The sequence below is a fragment of the Nerophis ophidion genome, linkage group LG05 (assembly GCF_033978795.1).
Source record: "Nerophis ophidion isolate RoL-2023_Sa linkage group LG05, RoL_Noph_v1.0, whole genome shotgun sequence".
NCBI lineage: Eukaryota > Metazoa > Chordata > Actinopteri > Syngnathiformes > Syngnathidae > Nerophis > Nerophis ophidion.
The window spans coordinates 39266884-39291953 of NC_084615.1; the positions used below are offsets into that span (position 1 = coordinate 39266884).

The 25070-nt window shown below is 39.8% G+C and overlaps 1 protein-coding gene across 3 annotated transcripts in view; it reads left to right on the forward strand.

Annotated features, from left to right (window-relative positions):
• The window catches only part of man1a1 (mannosidase, alpha, class 1A, member 1), a 240298-nt gene that overhangs the window by 121377 nt on the left and 93851 nt on the right, over positions 1-25070 (forward strand). For all 3 annotated transcript variants that reach the window (XM_061900904.1, XM_061900905.1, XM_061900907.1), the window contains 2 exons: positions 6632-6747; positions 10184-10264. In XM_061900904.1, the coding sequence (XP_061756888.1) occupies positions 6632-6747; positions 10184-10264 (197 nt within the window). The remainder of the gene's footprint in view (positions 1-6631; positions 6748-10183; positions 10265-25070) is intronic.

Here is a 25070-nt window from a genome sequence, read left to right on the forward strand (position 1 = left end):
TGATTTTAACATGCTATTTAGGCTGGCTGTATGTACATATTGCATCAGGTATATTTGAGCTCATTTAATTTGAGCTCATTTAATTTGAGCTCATTTAATTTCCTTTACTTATGTCCTCTGTGTATTTAATTTACATTTGCACTCTCATGACATATGTAATATTGGCTGCATTTCTTATAGTTGTTGGTGTGCTGTAATAGACCACAGCAAACGTTACCCAGCTTGCAAGGATTGTAAAAAATGAATTAAAAGAAGACTAACTTTGTCACACACATTCCAACCCAGTCATTTCCAGGAGTAATCAAACCCTTTGAGAATCTTCCATTTTACTAATGTTGTCCAATGTTATAAAAAATGTGTAGAATAAATATAAACATTTCGACATTTCTGTGAACGAAGTTTGGGTCAGCCTGCGGCACATAGTCATTTTGATAGTAGGTTAATATAGACATTTACATCATGTATTGCCTTTGTAATAACACTTATATTAAACTTTTAATTTTGTGTGGCTCCAGACAGATTTTTTTATTCTTTATTTTTGGTCCTATATGGCTTTTCAACATTTTGTATTGCCGGCCCCTGTTCTGTACAGTGCATCTGGAAAGTATTCACAGCACTTCACTTGTTCCATATTTCATTATGTTACAGTCTTTTTCTAAAATGGAATACATTCATTTTTGTCCTCGACATTTTACACACAATAGCCCATAATAACTATGTGAAAACATTTCTTTTTTTTTATATAGCTTTCTGAAAATTTTTAAAAATACAAAAACAAACTAAGAAATCACATGTGCATAAATATTCACAGCCTTTGCTCAATACTTTGTTGATGCACCTGCAATTACAGCCTCAAATCTTTTTGAATATGATGCCATAAGCTTGGCAGACCTATCTTTGGGCAGTTTTGCTCATTCCTTTCAAGCTCTATCAGGTTGGATGGGAAGCATTGGTGCAGACATTTTCAGATCCCTTCAGAGATGTACATTCAGATACAAGTCTGGGCTCCAGCCTGGCCACTCTGGGACATTTACAGAGTTGTCTTGAAGCTGTTCCTCTGATATCTTGACTGTGTGCTTTGAGTGGTTGTCCTGCTGAAAGATGAACCGTGAGTGTCCGAGTTCAAGAGCAGTCTGGAGCAGGTTTTCATCTAGGATGTCTCTGTAAATTGCTGCATTCATCTTTCCCTAGTTCCTGACTAGTCTCCTAGTTCTTGCCACCAAAAAACATCCCCAAAGCATGATGCTGCCACCACCATCACTACAGGGATGGTATTGGCCTGGTGATGAACGTTGCCTGGTTTCCTCCAAACATGATGCCTGGCATTCACGCCAAAGAGTTCAATATTTGTGTGATCAGACCAGAGAATTATGTTTCTCATGGTATAAGTATTTTGGGTACAGTTTGGCTATCTCCGGGTGGGCTGCCATTTGCTTTTTACTAAGGAATGGCTTCTATCTGGTAGATTGCTGCAGGAATGGTTTGCTGCAGAGATGGTTGTCCTTCTGGAAGGTTCTTCTCTCTCCACAGAGGAATGCTGTAGCTCTGACAAATCATCAGATTCTTGGTCACCTGCCTGACGAGGGCCCTTCTCCCCTGATCGTTCAGTTTAGACGGCTGGCCATCTCTAAGAAGAGTCCTGGTGGTTCCAGACTTCTGTGCTTATTGGAACCTTTAAGGCAGCACATATTTTTCTGTACCCTTACCCAGATGTGTGCCTCAAGACAAAATTCTGTCGTGGAGGTCTAAAGACAAATCCTTTGAAATCATTCTCGATTTGTACTCTGCCATGCATTGTCAAGTGTGGGACCATACATAGAGACAAGTGACAAATCATGTCTAATCAACTGAATTTATGAAAGGTAGACTCCAATTAAGCTGTAGGAACATTTCAAGGATGATGATGCCCTTGACCACACTTTTGAATTTTCTTGAATATGTATGTACCTGTGATTTCTTATTTTTTTTACTTTGAACAAAGTGGCAAGTATCTCTAAAAATAACTCACATTGTCATTATGTGGTACTATGTGTAGAGTTGAGGATAACAAGTTATTTATTGATTGCATTTTGGAATAAGGCTGTAACATAAGAAAATGTGGAAAAAGTGAAGCACTTTCAATACTTTCCGAATGCACTGTAGGCAGATTCGACATAACCTAGGGGTTGCCATGGGAGTGAGGGGGTTTTGCACCCACCTCAAACCTCAACACCTCCCAGGCCCCTGTCCAAAAACACAGTTTTAAAAAGAAAAATATCATGAGTTCATTCAACAGAAAAGCAATGATGCAAAAACTTTACCCATTATACAAATAATTATGTTAATGAATACATATTCTGTAATAGAAGCCAGTCGAGTCCAGTGCTGTTGACTGCCTGTGTTCAGCTCAATACAATAAAAACAATGCAGTCCAGAAAGAGAGCCAGGGAGAGAGAGAAAGAAAGTACACAATCGCTAGATAAGGCTAAACTGTTTTTCATTGACAGCTATGAACACCAATTATTGCATTCTGCCATTGGTGGGGCCCCTTAGCTTCAACCTAGGTAAGCCTGTGAATTAAGGCGGCCTTGACTGTAGGAGCATTTGTTCTTAAATACAAACAAATCAGAACGCAAACAGCATCCCAAAATGGATTGTGTTTAACTGTACAGTATATACTTCTGAGGAGCAGGGTCTTCTACACTGGTCACTTGTGCAATGCATAAAACAGGGCTATTTTTTGGGAAAATTTGTTGGGATGTACTTTTTTTTCAAGTTGATACCAATAACGTCCTGCTTCTCAAGACTGATATCGATGACCAATTACTTTATGTCTACTTTTTTTTTTTTTTTTAATTCAGATTTAACTGTAATTTGTGCACCGGTTCTCCCGATGCTTCGATAAGAAAAGAATCGATTCCATGGATTCAAATCCCTTTTTGAGAACCGGTTCCCGTTATCGAAGCCACTATACCATATGTTTGCGACGATAGGGCGCACTGTATTAAAAGGCGCCGTATTAGTTACGGGTGCTCTTTCTGTATTTAACGCAATAATAAGGCGTTGCAAATTTTTGGGTGCAGGCATGGTTAAACATACCCTAGCTTAAAACATACACTGGCATGCATGGACGCTCTTTTAAAAAAGCAGCAGGAGCAAAGCTGAGTTTGGTTGTACTTTATTGAAGTATTTATCAATGTACTCACATTATTTTTTGATCAATCCTCATTCACAAATCCATCAAAGTCCTCATCTTGTATGTAAGAAATGAATAACTGGTCAAGTTCTCCATCAAAAACGCCAGATTCCCTCTCCTCATTTTCAATGTCAGTCTCGTTGTCCATTAGCATAGCAAGCTAGCACGACAGTAAAAGACGATTTATCTTGCCCCGTTGTGCATATGGATTCGCTACCGTGCTGGTCCCCTTCTTCTCCTCTTCCCCACAGTGTGCTTCACCGGGATGTCGAAAGAGAGCGGCAACTCGTCCATTTTGGTGATGTGTTTGTCAGCAATTTTGGTATTTACAACGCACATAGCAGCACTATATGCTCACTGGGGGCGTGTATTTAGCGTCCTCTCTCACCTGAAACCTTCACCCTATAATGGCCGCATGCTGTCCTCAGTCACGTCCGCTTTTCCTCCAAATAAATAGCGTGCCGGCCCAGTCACATAACATCTACGACTTTTGGAACTCAGTGCATACACAACAACCTATCTGGATTCGAAAAGAGATTCAATAAGAAATTGGTTCGATAAAAGGATTCGATAATGACATCTATAATTTCTTAACGAACGTCATCCCTAACCGCAAGTATGAAAGACTCAAAACAACTACCTGAAGAGTAGTGCTGACTAAAGACATAATTCTTAAAGATAGTAAAGTGCACAGATTTGGATCACACTTTCGCCCTTGGGTCATCTGTGGCTAACGTTTGCACTTTTCAAACGGCACCGCAATACGAAACAAGCCCCCTTGGTTTTCTGAAGTGCAGTTTTGTTGAGCCTGTAGCTGGGGTTCTTATGGTTACGTGGATGTATGCCATCCATTTATTTATACAAGCGTCACATACTAATTACCATAGTGGCGCAGACTGAGGCAGCTCGGTTTCCCCCTCTACTATGGTCTGTAGTGTTTTAAAGGCTCACATATATTGGCCAAATAGTAAAATAAGAGCCATTATCTGATTATTTTACAATATTTATGTTTTGACAAAAAAAACAAAAAGACTTGCTGATCTTTTCTCTAGTGACGGCGGTCCTGTAAACAAAAGAAGAGTGTGATGTTTTGTCATGCACTATAAATATGTAGCGTTTCCTTTCTGAAAGCCAGCTGCTCACTGAGATGAGGAAGTACAAAAGGCCATCGCAGATTGAGTCACATATCCTGACCTATAGTTGCCGGCTTACTTCAGCAATGTGAGAGCACGGCGACATTGTGGTGGAGATAGCCGTGAAAAGACGATGAGCTCGGCTCGAACCTTGGCCTGAGGGCCTGGACTACACCATGAAGATGATGTCATTGCCACACTTGATGATCCTCACCTCTTGTCACAACACAGAGCCCACCTAATTACCTAAACAGTTAAGTTAGAGTGGCACAAGAAAGCTCTACACAAAGTGGTGAATTGTTTGCAGAATGCAGACACATTGACTTATGGTACTTTTAACTAATATCCCTGAGGTTTTTTTGAACCTCATGTAAAATCTGAAGATATTTTTGTCTTCATCTTTACATAAAAAAGAAATTCCGTTTCGTTTTCCGTTGGCGCCTCCGTAAACAAACAGAGAATACATTGACTTGATGTGGGAATGGGAGCTATCGTTTTTAAGAGCAAATAAGGATGAATGCATCAGCAGGAAGAGAGATGACGTCACAGAAACAGCAGTGCTACAGTTGTTTTCTCTTTGCAGCATGCTATGCCTTTGCAAGATAAAAGAAAAACAAGCTGGTATTAGTATTCAGGTCAGTGTCTCAGCCATCTGTATCACTCTCATGGACACTCAGTGGGAAACAGGAGGAGCATTGAGGGGGAAGGAAGCATGCTGACATGACAATAGAAACCAGAAAAAAAACCTCTTCACGTCTTCGTGCCCCTCCAGAGGCGTCAGTGCTGTTATAATGTACCTAGAAAGGACAAGTCACATGCTTGAAGGAGTATTGTGCAGACAATCGGCACAGGCTGGGCGACTGATGGTCCTCGGCCGTGGAGGCGGTAGATAATCAAGCCGGAACATGACCCTCTCGGGAGGACTTCATCGTGTTAGCAATCAATCAAAACACAAATCAATCTGTCAGACAGGTTATGTTTGTTCCTGTTATCACTTTTCATATAATCATAATCAAATACAGAACAAGAACAATAACACGTGCCTTATATTTTATCTCAAGGAAATAATACATTTGTAATAAGGGAATGGTTTGAAAAAACACTTTAGATTTGATCACGGTTTTTTGACACGGTTTTGGGTATGTTTCGGTCTAAGTTGTTGTTATCAGTTATATCCATCCATCCATCTATTTTCTACCGCTTGTCCCTTTCGGGGTCACGGGGGCTGCTATAGCCTATTTCAGCTGCATTCGGGCGGAAGGCGGTGTACACCATGGACAAGTCACAACCTCATCACAAGGCCAACACAGATGGACAGACAAAATTCACACTCACATTCACACACTAGGGTCAATTTAGGGTTGCCAATCAACCTATCCCTAGGTGCATGTCTTCCAATAATCCACTATTATCATTTTTTAGTTGTGGTTCTGGGTTCGATTCCCGGTCTCGGGGTCTTTCTGTCTGAAGTTTGCATGTTCTCCCTGTGACTGCGTGGGTTCCCTCCATGCAATCTGTCTTCCTCCCACCTCCAAAGACATGCACCTGGGGATAGGTTGATTGGCAACACTAAATTGGTCCTAGTGTGTGAATGTGAATGTTGTCTGTCTATCTGTGTTGGCTCTGCGATTAGATGGAGACACGTCCAGGGTGTACCTTGCTTTCAGCCCGAATGTAGTTGGGATAGCTATATGATCACGCAACAAACATTATCTTATTAAAGTTAAAGTTAAAGTACCAATGATTGTCACACACACACTAGGTGTGGTGAAATGTGTCCTATGCATTTGACCCATCCCCTTGGTCACCCCCTGGGAGGTGAGGGGAGCAGGGGGAAGCAGCGGTGCCGCGCTCGGGAAACATTTATGGTGATTTAACCCCCAATTCCAACCCTTGATGCTGAGTGGCAAGCAGGGAGGCAATGGGTCCCATTTTTATAGTCTTTGGTTTGACCTTGCCGGGGTTTGAACTCACAACCTGCCGATCTCAGGGCAGACACTCTAACCACTAGGCCACTGAGTAGTACATACTGTAATACCATTTTTTGGGGTAAAAATGCATTTTAAAATGACACATGATTTCAAAGCAAGTTATGTCAATTATTACGTAAAAAAAATCTAAAAATCAAATATATACAAAATGTTAAAATATCATGAGGCGATTTTATATTAATATTCATATATATTCACTGTTACAAACGGTTAAAGAGTAGCCATAACTGTGGTGTGGCCCTCAACGAAAACAAAGTTTGTCAGCCGTGTTTGAGACCATTCCGAATACAATTCTAGTGACTTAATAGAGTCCCCTCATATTTATCTTGCAGGAAGTATCAAAGGAGCGACCATCGTGGACGCTCTGGACACACTTTACATCATGGAAATGTTTGAGGAGTTCGATGCCGCCACTGACTGGGTGGAGAAGAATCTCGACTTCAATGTGGTGAGCAAGCGTGTGTGTGTGTGTGTGCTATTGTGATTATCAAGTAAATAGATGTCACAAAAGGTAATGAACCCCCTGCTGTGAGCCATAATTCCGTCAATAAAGGCTGGAATCATTGATCCAAACGTAGAGAAGTCCGACTTTCATTTGCATGCCTGCCGCTTAATGAATGTCAAAGATGTTGAAATGTTTGCGTCACTTTTCCACAGACAGTACGAAAGTAAGTCTAAAGATGCGCGACGGCGTTCAACAAGCGAGGAGGTGAAAGTCACAAATAATTTAGCAGCTTGCTGCCCAAATGAAGACAGAATGTCTATTGTGGAGGCATGCCTCACCTGAATGTTAAACACTTTGCAACACTGCAGTCCAAGCGCTTTGTTCTGCCACTCGCACGCTAGTCTAATGCATTCGGAGAATTGTCATCACATCCGATTGTTATTATTATTATTATCAAAGCAACGTTCATTGTTGGCTGTCAGCAGGTTATGGAAACATGTGAGAAAGACAGTATTTGTTGTTTGTCATTCAGTCAGAGATCACTTTCTTTTAAGGTTCTTATGAAGTGGGTATATTGCCTGATAATGTAATACACACAGCTAAAAGACAAGACAAAAACAATTAAAAAAATAAAACTCGCTACCAGGGACCCATTTCATTGTAAGTTCTTTGAAGCCCTTGATGCAATATTTGCTGCATCAGTGTATGTTTACAGAAGAGCAGTTGCTGTCTTCTGACACTTTCATCAAATAAAAGTGGGGCAAAACAATATTTAGTCAGCCACCGATTGTGCAAGTTCTCCCACTTAAAATGATGACAGAGGTCTGTAATTTTAATCATAGGTACACTTCAACTGTGAGAGACAGAATGTAAAAAAAATCCCAAATTTCACATTGTAGGAATTTCAAAGAATTTATTTGTAAATTATGGTGGAAAATAAGTATTTGTAAACCATTCAAAGCTCTCACTGATGGAAGGAGGTTTTGGCCCAAAATCTCATGATACATAGCCCCAATCATTCTTTCCTTGACACGGATCAATCGTCCTGTCCCCTTAACAGAAAAACAGCCCCAAAGCATGATGTTTCCACCCCCATGCTTCACAGTATGTATGGTGTTCTTGGGATGCAACTCAATATTCTTCTTCCTCCAAACACGACAAGTTGAGTTTATACCAAAAAGTTCTATTTTGGTTTCATCTGACCACATGACATTCTCCCAATCCTCTGCTGTATCATCCATGTATCCATTTTGGTATAAATTAAACTCGTCGTGTTTGGAGGAAGAATCAATCAATCAATCAATCAATGTTTATTTATATAGCCCTAAATCACAAAAGTCTCAAAGGACTGTACAAACCACTACGACATCCTCGGAAGAACCCACATAAGGGCAAGGAAAACTCACACCCAGTGGGACGCCATTGACAATGATGACTATGAGAAACCTTATAGTTGCATCCCAAGAACACCATATCTACTGTGAAGCATGGGGGTGGAAACATCATGCTTTGGGGCTGTTTTTCTGTTAAGGGGACAGGACGATTGATCTGTGTTAAGGAAAGAATGAATGGGGCCATGTATCGTGAGATTTTGAGCCAAAACCTCCTTCCATCAATGAGAGCTTTGAATGGTTGACCATATACTTATTTTCCACCATAATTCACAAATAAATTCTTTAAAATTCCTGCAATGTGAATTCCTGAATTTTTTTTTTCTCATTCTGTCTCTCATAGTTGAAGTGTACCTATGATGAAAATTACAGACCTCTGTCATCATTTTAAGTGGGAGAACTTGCACAATCGGTGGCTGACTAAATACTTTTTTGCCCCACTGAACTTGCTAACACTTTAATTGCTGAAAAATATGCTTACAACATTAGGCAGTTTCTAAGATATCCACCTATTTGTAGTGACTTACTGCATGTACTTTTGGACCGCCACAAAATGGCACCGACACTCGTACATTTAAAACACTTCCTTGTGGTCTAAATAATATGTATTGGATATGCTGTGTTGCTCAACAGTCACATTTATAGCTTACTTTCTGCGTACAGTATGTCTGCAAATTGTTCGTCTGTGGAGGTGTACCCAGATTGCAAACAAAACCACGCCACTGCTGCTCCTCAAGTCTCATTTATTTTTTGAAAAAATACCTTGTTATATACCTATCTTAAAAACAAACGTCCCCATTTTTTTTGTCAGACACGGTCGAAACAAACTTTATAAACATTATGTTGTTTTACCCAGTCACAACATTAGGTACTCCTGCACAATCTGATCGATACAGAGTTGCATAAAAAAGCTGTATTTTGCAGCATTGATGTTATACTTCATGGTGCATGCCAGTGTTATTGTGCGCATGCAACGATTAGATGAAAATAATAATTGTATCCCATTTTTTTGTCCATCCATCCATCTATCTTTTTCTGCTTATCCGTGGTCGGGTCGCGGGGGCAGCAGCCTAAGTAGGGAAGCCCAGACTTCCCTCTCCCCAGCCACTCCGTCCAGCTCCTCCCAGGGGATTGTGTTTCCTCAAAATTAATTGGCTACATATAGAGCTCCTCCCCATCTGGCTGATAACTTTACTTAATTTAGCAGACTGCAAAACCCCGCGGGCAGAGGCATGCAAAACTGCGTGCAAACTCATGCCGAAATTCATGAGTTTTCATCAGCAGGAAGAGAGATGAATGGCGCTGGCATTGTTCAACACGAATGTCCAACAGTGTAAAAACATTTACTGTATTAGTCAGAAAAGATGAAAAACATCATAGGGGAAACACTGTAAGGTACACCTGTACAATCCATGTTACTGCATTATAATTTGTAAATATTACTTATTTTTGTAGTTGGCAATATACTGACAGCTGTTTGTAATACTTTAGTCACTACATTCACAATAATAAAGAAACTAGCATAACAGGTCTAAAGTCATGTTTCTTCAGGTGGCCAATTATAGCAGAGTTAGTTTTTAGCTGTTTTGCTGATCACCAACCAGGCACAAACTTTTTTTTTAATCATTAATTTACAACGCATAGATTAGTACATTTTTTATATTGAGTCCTGAACTACAAAAGTTAATATTCAGACAAGTTGTCCAAGGGTTCTTTTTGGATGCTTCTGCTTGTAAAATAATTTCGTATTCGTTTTTATGGGGGTTTTAGCCAGGGATTAATTAGCAACACAATCCAACTTCCCAATCAGTAATTTGAGGAAAAACATTGTCTTTTTTTAAGCATTGAATTTGTTTTCGAAGAACCGAGAGTCTTGTCTTATCTGAGTGTGACAGTATGGAGCTGTCAGTCATAGAAAAAAAAGCTGCATTGTTTCTCCGCTCTGCAAACTTCACGTCAGAGTTATTGTTTATTATTTGAATGCCAGCAGTTTTGTTCCAGCAGCAGGAAATGCAACTCTTACTGATGAGCGTATTGTTTCTCTGCAGAACGGCGAAGTGTCTGTCTTTGAGGTGAACATCCGCTTCGTCGGAGGTCTGCTGTCGGCGTACTACCTGTCTGGGAAAGAGGTAAGAATCAAATCAAAGCCACATTAGCTGGTTTACAAGCCATGTAAAAATACATAAAATGGAAGAGAGAGTGATTTTTTTCTTTTATAGCTGAAAAAACACTTTGTAGAAGCAGGAGATTTCCCTTTTAAATATCAAGTCCTTACCTTTGTCGAACTTTACTTCCAAGGTGATGACTTTCATTTTTTTTGTGTTTTTGTTGCACTGCCACGAAACTGATTTATTTTCTCAATGTAGCAATGCTCAACTTTGTATTCTTCATAGTCCCCAACATGTGACCAGTTCCTAAGCGAGTCTCATTTTGAGGAATCAAACCACTTACATCTAAACTTATGTTTTTCAGTAGTTTATGGGAGTGTGAAAAGACAAGGAGATGTCGTAATGCGACATAAACCGAACAGCCCTCTACTTGCACACTGACGACAGTATGCATGCCAAGCCAGTCAATGGCAGTTTCACTTCTTAACTATGTTCCCTGTTTTAAATAGTTGTTTAAAAAAAAATAATAAAAAAAATCCACTTTCAGACAACAGTGTTTCTTGTACATGCTTTTATTTGTGGCAACCATCCACAAACAGATTTGCTCCCAACTGTTAAACCCTCACCATAAATACATAATAATGGGACTGTGTGCAGCTTGTAACAACTGTGTACTCGAGATAGAATCATAAATTTGCTTTACCAAACCTCATATGAGCCTAAGGCCTCATGTATAAATGGTGTGTACGCACAAAAACCATGGGGTGCACTCTTTTTAACTGCAAAGTTCAGATGTAGCAAGAGTGAAATGAAAATGTGTAGTGTCTCACACCAACATCATGGTTGACATATGTACATTTTTACATCGTTTGATCATTTGTTGTAATGAATAAATGTGAAAACAATTACTCCTCGGTTTAAGTGATGTGCACATTAAAAAGAAGGAGCAAATAAATACTGTTAAAACCAATGGCTGTTTTAACAGTATTATAACACTTTGTTAATAGTGCAAGAGAAAAAGAACACGTTTTCAGAGACAGAGAGGATGCACTTGTTCAACTGTGTTTCTATTGTCATTTACTCATTATAACAACGGTTGTAATACTTGGCCTGGTAACTGCCGAGTAATGTTTGTTAGTGTGAATGCTCTGTGGTTGTGGGCTTGTGTTCGAACCCCAGTTAGGCATATTTTAACTTTTGTTGTTTGATTTGCAGGGAATTGTGGCGGTGTTAAAAATCCCTCACTCTTCCCCATTTCCCAAGAAGTTTACCATATTTAAAGGCCTACTGAAATGAGATTTTCTTATTTAAACGGGGATAGCGGGTCCATTCTATGTGTCATACTTGATCATTTCGCGATATTGCCATATTTTTGCTGAAAGGATTTAGTAGAGAACATCCACGATGAAGTTCGCAACTGGAGAAAAGCCCTGCCTCTACCAGAAGTCGCAGACGATGACGTCACCCGTTGAGGGCTCCTCCCATATTCACATTGTTTATAATGGTAGCCTCCAACAAAAAGTGCTATTCGGACCGAGAAAACGACAATTTCCCCATTAGTTTGAGCGAAGATGAAAGATTTGTGTTTGAGGATATTGATAGCGACGGACTAGAAAAAAAAAAAAAAAAAATGTGATTGTAATCACGTTGCATTGACACAGATTCGTATGTTTTTAGAGACATTTACTAGGATCATTCTGGGAAATCCCTTATCTTTCTATTGTGTTGCTAGTGTTTTAGTGAGTTTAACAGTACCTGATAGTCGGAGGTGTACGTCCACGGCCGGGTGTTGACGCGCAGTGTCTCGGGGAAGTCGACGGTAGCTGTACGGGAGGCACAAGCTCAGCTGATATCCGGTAAGTGGCGACTTTTCACCACAATGTTCTCACCGAAATCTGCTGGTTGACAAGTGGTCGGGATCCATGTCCGCTGTGATCCATAGGAAGGTTTCAACTCCGTGAATTTTAAACAAGGAATCACTGTGTGTTTGTGTGGCTAAAGGCTAAAGCTTCCCAACTCCATCTTGCTACTTTAACTTCTCCAATATTAATTGAACAAATTGCAAATGATTCAGCAAGACAGTTCTCCAAAATATTGTGTAATTATGCCGTTAAAGCAGACGACATTTAGCTGTGTGTGTGCGTAGCACTCATACTTCCTAAAAACCCGTAACGTCTTGCGTACACGTCATCATTACACAACGTTTTCAAGACGAAACTCCTGGGAAATTTAAAATTGCAATTTAGTAAACTAAACAGGCTGTATTGGCGTGTGTTGCAATGTCAATATTTCATCATTGATATATAAACTATCAGACTGCGTGGTGGGTAGTAGTGGGTTTCAGTAGGCCTTTAAATACAAATGTTCTGTGCCAGCCCCTCGAGATGAGTCATGCCAATCGTGCGGGACGGAATTATCGTAAATGATGCGCAAATGCAATTAACAAGTACATTGTAGCGATGTGACCTGGGTGAATACATTGTTTGTACATTCTGAGTAACCGCATGGTTGGGAACAGACTTCAAACTGCCACTGTGTGCGATCTAATCCCTGTGATGCGCATTGAGCACATGTCCCCCAAATTCTATATCCTGTCTTCACAGCATCTTTACGAGTCTGTGCTTAGAGTAAGGGGCTTGCTTTTTTTCACTGGTTAAACTACATCATCGCTTTCAGTTTTTGTTTTTACCGTCTTTCACATTGTCTTGAGGTTTTCTGATCATGCATAGAGGAGAATCCCAGGCGCATGTCTAATTAAAATATGATTTACATATTTAATTGAGGGCATGGACAGGGAGGAGCCAGACATTCCAAAATCTGCGCTCAATTCCACATTGATTGGGATGTAAAACAGAAATGTGCTTAGATTCATGCGTGCAAACACTTTTATACATCTAGATCTTTTGTGTGTACGTCTTCTGGGTTTGAGCATACGCCATGCAAGTATGAGAAAATGAAGTAGAAAGAATCAGTGTTGACAATTTACCGAATTTAAAAAAATATTTAGCACATTTTCAGACCCCTCTTTCTACAGTAGATAGAAATTGGTTTTCGGGAACACTGATAGGAAAGTACATATTGCTCATCTCAACGGGCAGCAAATATAAAAAGTACTCACAGGCTTGTGGCACAAAATCAATGCAAAAATATAACAGAAGACAGTTTGTATTCGAAAACACATTTGTTTTGATTTTAATTTTTTGGGCTCAATTTGTGTCCATAAAAATGACATTCATCAGCAAAACAGGCCTTTAGTAACAAGAAAAAAATGGAAACATTGATGCTAATAACACAAAATTGACATGCAGGCTGTTTTTTATGTATAGAGGGGTTTGGATTTTTCCCGGAAGTGCATGCCGAAATCCAATTTGAAGGGCGAGCGTCATTGTTCACGATAGCTCTACACGTAATATTTCAGAAATATTCCATGGAAAATAACATTGACCTGGGCGTGGAACGATAGAGAAATACTGCAAGTCATTAGATAAAACATCCCTTTTTCATTATAAGAAGCAAACAACCGTAATTCGATGCAAGGATCCGTGCAATATCGACAAGTCAAAGTGGAGTACAAACCATGCACAACATTTTCCCCAATATTTTATACCCAAACTTTGTGAAGTACTTCATTACTACTACATTTTGCTGCTTGAAAGACTTTTTAAATTCTAAAAGTATAGAATGTTAAGACCACTTTGTCTGGAGATGCGTTTGTGATGTTTTTGTTTATTTGTATAAACCCAGTGGACTCTGTGTCATCAAGCCAGGCTGGACCAATGCAGTCACAGAAATGATCCGACCCAAGTTTCTCACCCTAGATAATCACAGATAACCAATCTAAGATCAATTAGCACACTGTGACTGTAAAGCAGCATTGGGAGAATGATGTTCTCATGATGCTTCACTTTTGGTTTATGTCTTGATAAGAAAAGTGAGTACCATTTTCATCAATTCAACTACCATTAAAGTGGTTCGACCAAGTGAAGTGAGGTGAATTATATTTATATAGCGCTTTTCTCAAGTGACTCAAAGCGCTTTACATTGTGAAACCCAATATCTAAGTTACATTTTTTTTCCTTTTTTTTTAAACCAGTGTGGGTGGCACTGGGAGCAGGCGGGTAAAGTGTCTTGCCCAAGGACACAACGGCAGTGACTAGGATGGCGGAAGCAGGGATCGAACCTGCAACCCTGAAGTTGCTGGCACAGCCGCTCCACCAACCGAGCTATACCGCCCCACCAAGCACATTAAGTTAATGCAAAGTGGGGCAGTTATTTATTTTAGATTACGTTTTACTTACAAAATCTTCTTTATTACCTGAAATGATCCCAACAAACAAAAAGTCGTCTGCAACTCACATCTCGTATGATTGTAGCAGTCCATGTTCGCCCGTTTTCTCTTCTCGCTGTCCAGAAAATACCTTAGAAAATCGAGAACAGCTAATTGTATTCTTCCCACCTCGATTGTGACAGTTAACAACAGCACACGTTGTGGGTATTATGAACATTACTGGTTAAATGAATGCCGGCCTTAGTCAAGTCAGTTTTGGAATGTAACTTCCGCCCTTTAATATGGATACCACCAATGCATTGTGGGAAATATAAGAACATTTGATCCACTCTATAAAACTTCTTGTGAAAGAAGTAAAATTACTTCTTTATTACAAAACAAAGAATATCAATATGGCAATGCCTCATCCTTTGAAGCGCAAAATAATTAAAAAGTTAGTTAAATTTAGTTAAGTTTAAAGAATAACTTCTGCCGACTAAAAATTGTAATGATTCTCCAAGTGGACGATTGAATACGTCTTGGTTGCCATACAAACACTGATATATTTTTACTTAAGATAAAACACGATGAGTCTAAAATATCTCTCTTGTGAAGAGACAAAACAATAACACATTTTTCAACCAGCACATGGAAAAGATTTGGGAACCCCAATTGGTGCTGCAATACAATCTGGTTACGTGTCAGTGTAAAACGACTGGAAAGTTAAAAGAAATGGTGCACAGACTCACCACTATTATCCCCTCTATCATTCAAGACTTTTTACTCACAACCTCTGAAATCCGTCATCCATCCACCCATTTTCAACCGTTTGTTGAAAATGGACGATATGGCCTTTTAATATCTTAATATTTTTGGGCCATGTCACGATACACAATATATGTCGCGATATTTTGCCTTAGCCTTGACTGAACACTGAATGCATATAATCACAGCAGTATGATGATTCTGTGTCTACATTAAAACATTCTTCTTCATACGGCATTAATATATGCTCATTTTAAACGTTCATGCAGAGAGAGAAATCACAACTAAGTCAATTTAGCAAAATTGTTTTTTTATACAGTTATTAAGCAGTAGCACAAACATTCATGTCATTTCCAAAACAAAAAGTGCAAGATTGTCTGAGACATTTTAAAACAAGTTATTAGTACATTTTTTTGCATGATGTCACTAAGATGACATATCAAAACACTAAATTAAAGTGCACTTTTTGTACAGAACGCCACTAAAATAGTTAAAAACAAATAAAGTGCACTTTTGGTCATGTCACACAAGATATTTCAAAAATAGTCAAATAAAAATGAGCTGCATAATAGGAAATCAAACAGTGTATATACAGAATGTCCTTCGTTCTGTGGTAGGTTCCTGCGGACGTTATCTCCATTTGTTGTTGATATTTTTTTCATATGGTGTTGATCTGGAAATTGTTACTTCGGCATTTTGTGGGTGTGGCACCGAACAGAGATGTTGAAATGCAGTTTTAAGCACTCTTCATTCTCTAGCAGGTGGCTTTTCAAATGATGCTACAAATTAGTAGTGCTGCTACTTTTTGCCGCATAATTGTTCAACATATTCCCGCTTGAAGCCAAACCCCTGCCAGACGATGCACCCTGTGCTGTTTTTTTGGGGAATTCATTACTCCTCCATTTGTTACCAGATTCGCATCTTCTCTCTCTCGTATTACCACTCGAAAAGTACCGTTAGCATAACAGCTAATATTACACATAAAACTACCTCTCTGCTCGGGGAGCGCGTTAACGTTGTATTCGTGACGTATGTAAGAAGGTGCGCTTGTTTATATCTCTGTGAGAAGGAGAGACAAGAAAGAGTGGGAAACGCAGGTAGCTAAAAGCAACTGTTTGAGAACATATACTCAAAAATCATGATATAGTCATTTTCTTTATCGCACAGAGACAAACCTGCGATATATCGAGTGTATCAATATATCGCCCAGCCCTAACCGCTTGTCCCTTACGGGTTTGCGTGGGGTCCTGGGGCCTATCTCAGCTGCATTCGGGCCAAAGGTGGCGTACACCCTGGACAAGTCGCCATTTCCTCGTTAACACAGATAGACAGACAACATTCACACTCACATTCACACACTAGTGCCAATTTAGTGTTGCCAACCAAACTATATTACTCACATTTTACCTTGTATTGTTATAAAAATAGGATATTGGCAAAAAGGACGAGCAGTTATGTCGCACACGACACAAAGTATTTTGCACTTTTGTTACACTCTGACTTGAATGCGATTTTTTTTTACATCCATCCATTCATTTTTACCAAATCAGCTTCATTCCCTAAAAACCAGGGAGTAAAGGATTTCTACTGGGCTTCTCGCCCTGCTGTGAATGTGTATCAGCGTGTGTACGTGCTCGAATGTGAGTGCACGGTAACAAGAGGCTGAGAACGTGACACTGATCTCGCGCCACGCTGCCAATGTGAGCTTTTCCCCTCATCTAGCCTTTATATTCTCTCCCTCTTAATATTATGCTTCTGTTTCTAATTAATTATAAGTTTGCGCTGAAGAATCAATAGCTTCGTGGTCGGCAAATCTCCTGCTGGAGAGCTTTTTAAAGCCTTGCGGCTATGGTGCAGGTTTTGCGAAAAAGAGGCTAAATCACAAGAGACTCGGCTGCAGCCTTGATTGTCAGTGTTGTTCTCCCTTTAAGCCGTGGCGTCTTCACTGAGCCAACAGGGCCTTCATTAGCACCACTCCTGACCTGGAAAAAGAACAAGAAAAAGACAAATTTCACGCTCAGTCAGATTGTCAGAGCTCCAACACTTAGATCACACTTGTGAAGCAGCATTTTGTCTTTATCATCCGCGACTCAGCACCACAAGTCTCTGCTCACATTAACTTTGCCGTTTTAGAGTCCTTTTTTTCTACCTTATAAATTATACATTACAACACGGAGAGAGTTATGTAACGTACACTGATGCAACTCTTGTTTAATTCACTTCAATTTAACGCTAATACCAGAGAATTACAACAAAAGCGATGTAATGATATGGTTCATTTGTTTCGGAAATGCTCTGCACGTTTTTTTTTGGCTCCAGCTATGAAAAAGTTTGATTTTTTTTAATTAATAATTCTTACTTTGCAGACACGTATTGACCACGGTCAGGCTCGTAACTAACTAACTAACTAACTAACTAACTAACTAACTAACCGACAAACAAGGGTTTGCTGTTATTATTTCCACAATGTCACCTGAAAGAGATTCTTACATATACAAAACTATTTTTCCTGTACGAAAAGAACTACCGTATTTTTCGGACTATAAGTCGGAGTTTTTTTTCATAGTTTAGACGGGGGTGCGACTTATACTCAGGAGCGACTTATGTGTGAAATTATTAACATATTATAAAATATCAAATAATAGTATTTAGCTCATTCATGTAAGAGACTAGACGTATAAGATTTCATCGGATTTAGCGATTAGGAGTGACAGATTGTTTGGTAAACGTATAGCATGTTCTATATGTCATAGTTATTTGGATTACTCTTACCTTATGTTACGTTAACATACCAGGCATGTTCTGAGTTGGTTATTTATGCGTCATATAACGTACACTTATTCAGCCTGTTGTTCACTATTCTTTATTTATTTTAAACTGCCTTTCAAATGTCTGTTCTTGGTGTTGGGTTTTATCAAATACATTTCCCCAAAAAATGCGACTTATACTCCAGTGCGTCTTATTCATGTTTTTTTCTTTCTTTATTATAAATTTTCGGCAGGTGCGACTTATACCCCGAAAAATACGGTAAATCTAATTGAATAGGATCTAAACACCTACAAATATTATCAAAACACAAATTTGTAGAGATAGGGTTTTCATGCGGAAAGAAGGAAAGGGGAAGATATATTTACCTTAGTACTTTGCTACTTTCAATAGTTTTTCTTACCTTCTTTGTCAGAGTGAATCGCAACTTCATTTGGCCCCACGGCGGGTTATTTTGCAGTCCTATTCAATAACAAAAAGCACACTGACTGAGTCACCAATTCGAAACATTCTTTGTTTGTATGTCCGATTCTGCGAAATGATCAATGCCAACAAATGAGGTTCTTTGGCACAATATTAATTGAGATGAGCTACAAAACCTTAGTATTTTGTGTGTGTGTTTATATGCAACAGTTTACTTGTTGTTATACTTGTATGACAGTAAGTAGTGATTAAATATGGAGCCTGAAGCAGATGAGATTTTTGTTAATCATTTCCTAAGGAAGAAAACATCTTACAAGGGATTTTTGAACTTCTGAACTTTAGTTCTACTATAGACCGTGGATCCCTGCCTATTTGCTACTCCACAATTTTTTTATAATAATATTTTATTTGAGGAATACCCATTCACATTTTATTTTGCAGAAACCCTATCTCATCCACTCTAAGTTCTGATGATTTATAAATAAGTGTTATTTAGCATAATTCACAACATAGAAATTCTAATCGAGGGACTCTGTGGCCTACAGAACCTTTGGTTGTTGATTTGACAACTCGTCTAAAAGCTAGACTGACTCAATTCCATATGTTCTTTTATTGATCATCTTTTATTATCAATAATCCGTCGTAAATATCAATCAAACTTTATTTGTAAAGCACTTTTCATACTTATAAAATGTAGTACAAAATGCTTTTTTTTATAAAAAACAGAGTCTTCCGCCCTCATTACATAATCCCAGGTTAAAAAAGTAAGCCACCCTCATCCTAAACCACTTTTTCCCTCTACCACGCGAGCACACATATTAAAAGTAATGTAAAAACATATGTGTACCTATACATTAAATAATTTAAATGTATTGCAGGGTTAAAGAATATGCATTTTAGGACTTTTAATGGGTGTAGCCATTATTCCCAGTATTTCACCATTCAAGTGAGGTCTCGGGACGTGACCCTTAACTTTTTTTTGTATTATTTTACCAGTGAAAGTAAGTATGAGCCAATGTGAGATGCAACAACAAGCGCCTGCGTGCTTTAAACAAAAACTTTGAGTGCTATAACAATAAATCCATTGTTCTGATTAAGTTAAATTGTCTCAGACAAGAAGTCAGCGTCACACCTTATAAACTTTCTCGCCACTGCAGTAGTATTGAAAAGGACTTTTATTTTTTTAAGTGCTGTAAAAAGCTGTTAAATTTAGACTTCCAACAACGTGACCCACATCGCGACACACAGGGAATGAATAATAATAATTTTAGAGGCAGCTTGATTGGCGTTAAGAATGAGGACAAAAAGCTCTTCACGGGGAACAGTGCAGGTAGCAGATTATTTGAATGTGTAATGGTCTCGCTGTGAAAAACACTGGGCGCTAACTGTGACTCGTTATCATTTCTCAGCAGTCACTCATAACTGCTTTCTTTTTTCTTCCGTTTTTTTCTTTAATGAGCCAATCATTGCAGCACTCAAAAGTCTTCACATGCCTTCCTCCTCCGAGTCCAGGTCCTTAGAGAAGACACGGCTTATTGGTGACTTTCTCTGTGGCTCTTTCTCACCGCTGGTCAGCCAAGTGATGGTTGGCGTGAGGACGCTACTATGTTAATTGATGATGTGGACTAAGACAATTATGTTTAAAGAGTTAACTGTGTTCATTTGGAAGGAAGCCACTGTTGAAATTGCTTTCACAAACTTTGTTAGCTCTTGTTGTTTAACTTCCAAAGGCTTTTATCAAATTAGTTTAGGCTTTTGCTAGGATTAAGATCTTGATATATTTAGCTGTTAGGTGTTTTACGTGTTGGCTTTATAAATACAATATCATTCTCTAGTATTAGTATTGGATGAAATCTACTGTATATTGTCCACATACAAATAAAGGCCTCATAGCCTATTAGCCTAATATTCTGTTATTATTCTGGTCTTGTTCCAGTTAGCAGGATCTGTTAGGTTTTTGGCTGGTTGGCCTTATAAATACAATACCAGTCACTAGTATAGTACTAGTACAGTGGATACGAGTGCCCCAGCTTACAAGTTGTTCCGTATATGAGCTCTCTCTCGGCTAATTGTTAGGCTTTAGGTTATGAGACTCCCCCCCGTTAGTCGGCGTAGCAAAGGTCACAGTGAACCCCGTAACATCCGACCAAAACATGTGGCCTTACTGGCTAGCAATAGTTTATAGCAAAATACTGACATAACTTTGTTTTTCCGACCATGAGAACGAAAAGAGTGAGCAAGAAGGACAGTGCTGAACAGAAATAGATTATATTAATTGAAATCAATCAATCAATCAATGTTTACTTATATAGCCCTAAATCACTGGTGTCTCAAAGGGCTGCACAAACCACCACGACATCCTCGGTAGGCCCACATAAGGGCAAGGAAAACTCACACCCAGTGGGACATCGGTGACAATAATGACCCAGTGGGACGTCGGTGACAATGATGACTATGAGAACCTTAGAGAGGAGGAAAGCAATGGATGTCGAGCGGGTCCAACATGATACTGTGAAAGTTCAATCCACAATGGATCCAACACAGTCGCGAGAGTCCAGTCCAAAGCGGATCCAACACAGCAGCGAGAGTCCCGTTCACAGCGGAGCCAGCAGGAAACCATCCCAAGCGGAGGCGGATCAGCAGCGCAGAGATGTCCCCAGCCGATAAACAGGCAAGCAGTACATGGCCACCGGATCGGACCGGACCCCCTCCACAAGGGAGAGTGGGACATAGAAGAAAAAGAAAAGAAACGGCAGATCAACTGGTCTAAAAAGGGAGTCTATTTAAAGGCTAGAGTATACAAATGAGTTTTAAGGTGGGACTTAAATGCTTCTACTGAGGTGGCATCTCGAACTGTTACCGGGAGGGCATTCCAGAGTACTGGAGCCCGAACGGAAAACGCTCTATAGCCCGCAGACTTTTTTTGGGCTTTGGGAATCACTAACAAGCCAGAGTCCTTTGAACGCAGATTTCTTGCCGGGACATATGGTACAATACAATCGGCAAGATAGGATGGAGCTAGACCGTGTAGTATTTTATACGTAAGTAGTAAAACCTTAAAGTCACATTTTAAGTGCACAGGAAGCCAGTGCAGGTGAGCCAGTACAGGCGTAATGTGATCAAACTTTCTTGTTCTTGTCAAAAGTCTAGCAGCCGCATTTTGTACCAACTGTAATCTTTTAATGCTAGACATGGGGAGACCCGAAAATAATACGTTACAGTAGTCGAGGCGAGACGTAACAAACGCATGGATAATGATCTCAGCGTCTTTAGTGGACAGAATGGATAAAATTTTAGCGATATTACGGAGATGAAAGAAGGCCGTTTTAGTAACGCTTTTAATGTGTGCCTCAAAGGAGAGAGTTGGGTCGAAGATAATACCCAGATTCTTTACCGTGTCGCCTTGTTTAATTGTTTGGTTGTCAAATGTTAGAGTTGTATTATTAAATAGAGTTCGGTGTCTAGCAGGACCGATAATCAGCATTTCCGTTTTTTTGGCGTTGAGTTGCAAAAAGTTAGCGGACATCCATTGTTTAATTTCATTAAGACACGCCTCCAGCTGACTACAATCCGGCGTGTTGGTCAGCTTTAGGGGCATGTGGAGTTGGGTGTCATCAGCATGACAGTGAAAGCTAATACCGTATTTGCGTATGATGTCACCTAGCGGCAGCATGTAGATGCTGAAGAGTGCAGGGCCAAGGACCGAACCCTGGGGAACTCCACACGTTACCTTAACGTAGTCCGAGGTCACATTGTTATGGGAGACACACTGCATCCTATCAGTAAGATAAGAGTTAAACCAAGACAGGGCTAAGTCTGACATACCAATTCGTGTTTTGATACGTTCTAATAAAATATTATGATCGACGGTATCGAAAGCAGCGCTAAGATCGAGGAGCAGCAACATAGATGACTCATCAGAATCCATCGTTAGCAATAGATCATTAGTCATTTTTGCGAGGGCTGTCTCCGTGGAGTGATTTGCCCTGAAACCGGATTGAAAGGTTTCACATAGATTGTTAGACGCTAAGTGTTCATTTAACTGCTCCGCAACAATTTTTTCAAGGATTTTTGAAATAAAGGGAAGGTGAGACACCGGTCGGTAGTTTACCATGAGGTCAGGATCGAGGTTAGGTCTTTTAAGAAGAGGATGAATAACCGCTTTTTTGAATGCTAGGGGAATAGTGCCCGAGGAGAGTGATAAGTTTATAATATTTAGCACTGATGGACCTAATAATACAAAGAGCTCCTTGATCAGTTTCCCAGGAAGAGGGTCAAGTAAACATGTTGTCTGTTTTATTCCATTTACACGTTGTAACAATTCCTCTAATGTTATTTCCTCAAAACGAGAGAAACTATTTTGGAGGGCAGTATCCGCCGTATATACCATCGTATCAGTGTTAATAGAACTCCGTTGTAGCTGGAACGCATTGTCTTTAATCTCCTTTCTAATGACTTCAATTTTCTTACTAAAGAATTGCATAAAGTCATCAGCTGAGTGGGTTGAGCAACTGGAAGGGGTCCCTTGTTGGGTTAGCGATGCTACCGTACTAAACAAAAATTTAGGATCGTTTTTATTACGGTGGATGAGATTTGAGTAATATTTAGCTTTAGCTAAGGTAAGCATGCGTTTATAAGTTATTAAACCATCACTCCATGCTTGATGGTGCACCTCAAGTTTAGTCGTGCGCCATTTGCGTTCCAGCTTTCTACTTAATAATTTCTGAGCTCTAGTTTCTTCTGTAAACCACGGGGTGCGCTTTTTTGGAGCCTTTTTTAACTTTAGCGGTGCTATGTTATCAATGGTTTCGCGCAGGGCGTCGTCGAAGTTGTTAGTGAGGTTATCAATAGAGCCCACATACTTTGGGAATGGTGCCATTACCGAGGGCAGTAGGTCAGCAATAGTTGTCGTTGTGGCCGTATTAATGTTGCGGCTGCTATAGCAGTTATTATTATTATTAGTTTGACGAAAATGCGTCTGAACCTCGAATTTTATAAGGTAATGATCGGACAATACTTTAGTATACGGGAGTATCGTAACTTTGGAAACGGTGATACCCCTGACAAGCACTAGGTCTATCGTATTACCGTTGCGATGCGTGGGTTCATTTATTATTTGTGTGAGACCACAGTTATCATTTACAGTCTGGAGCGCTACGCACAGTGGGTCCGATGGGGTGTTCATATGGATATTAAAGTCCCCCATTATGATTATATTATCGGCGTGTGTCACTAGATCAGCAACAAACTCTGAGAATTCATTGATAAAGTCCGAATAGGGCCCTGGGGGGCGGTAGATAACAGCCAGGTGTAGAGGCAGCGGTGTGACAGACCTCATAGTAAGCACCTCAAACGATTTATATTTATTATTTATGTTAGGACTAAGGTTAAAGTTTTCGTTGTATATTAGTGCGACCCCCCCACCCCTTTTAAGCGGACGGGCAATATGCGCATGTGTAAAGTTAGGAGGACATGCCTCATTTAGCGCAAAAAAGTCGTTTGGTTTAAGCCAGGTTTCGCTGAGACAGATGACGTTAAGATTGTTGTCTCTGATAATATCATTAACTAATAACGTTTTGGGAGACAATGATCTTATGTTTAAAAAAACTACATTATAGGTAGTGGGCTGTTTTAGGGAGTTTTTGATCAAATTATCCGTAGTAGCAATATTAATAATGTTGTGTTTATTATGCCCAGTGCATTTAGTATAGTTACGAACATATCTAGGAATTGATACGATGGGAATTTTCCGATTGTTTGTTTGTTGCTTTGATAAACTGCACGCATCATAGTTAGCCACCTTGGTAAAACACATGTCCAACTCTGAAACACTCAAAGCAGAAAAAACGTGTTCTAATTTAACTGACTCCTTACCCAGACCAGTAGTCTCGCATTTTCCATTTAAATCCGTCTTCAGGATGGACGGAAGTGGTGTTCTGTGGGGATTAGCCTTCTGCTTTGTTTTTAGCCCCGCTCGACATCCGCGTTTCCGATCACACCGCTGGCGTCTGCTCCGTAGACGGCCCCCGCTGCTACTATACTCCCCTGCTTCACAGGCCACTGGATGTAGCCGCCGACGTATTCCCATGCTAGTTAGCACGTTTAGCACGCACGCGTCTATCAGTCCAAAATGGCCCGATGTGTCCACATCCAGAAGTGTCTGGCGGTCATACGTGATCACGGAGTGACCACGATGTGAGCCAGCCATAAAGTTTGTAGAATTGTCCGGCATTTCTGCCAAATGTTCCATCTTTAGCAGGAGCTCCGCAATGTTGCAGCCCGTCCGGGCGCCGCCATCTTGGAAAATCTCGGAAATAAGAAAAATAAATCATAAAATACATGACAGACCGTGTAGCCAACTAGCAGTTGGAGCGTAGCACTGCTAATCTGCACTATACTAAAGCAGAATTAGTCAATAACGCTAGCCGTTGAAATAATATATAAACGGAAAACATTTAACCATGGAAATATGGATAGGCCCCCGCGACCCTAAAGGTAATAAGTGGTAGAAATGGATGGATGGAATATGGATAGGCTGCTGATTGTGTTTGACAAAGAAGCCATTTGAAGTAGAAGTCCACTCTCCAAGGTAAATGTTGTTCATTA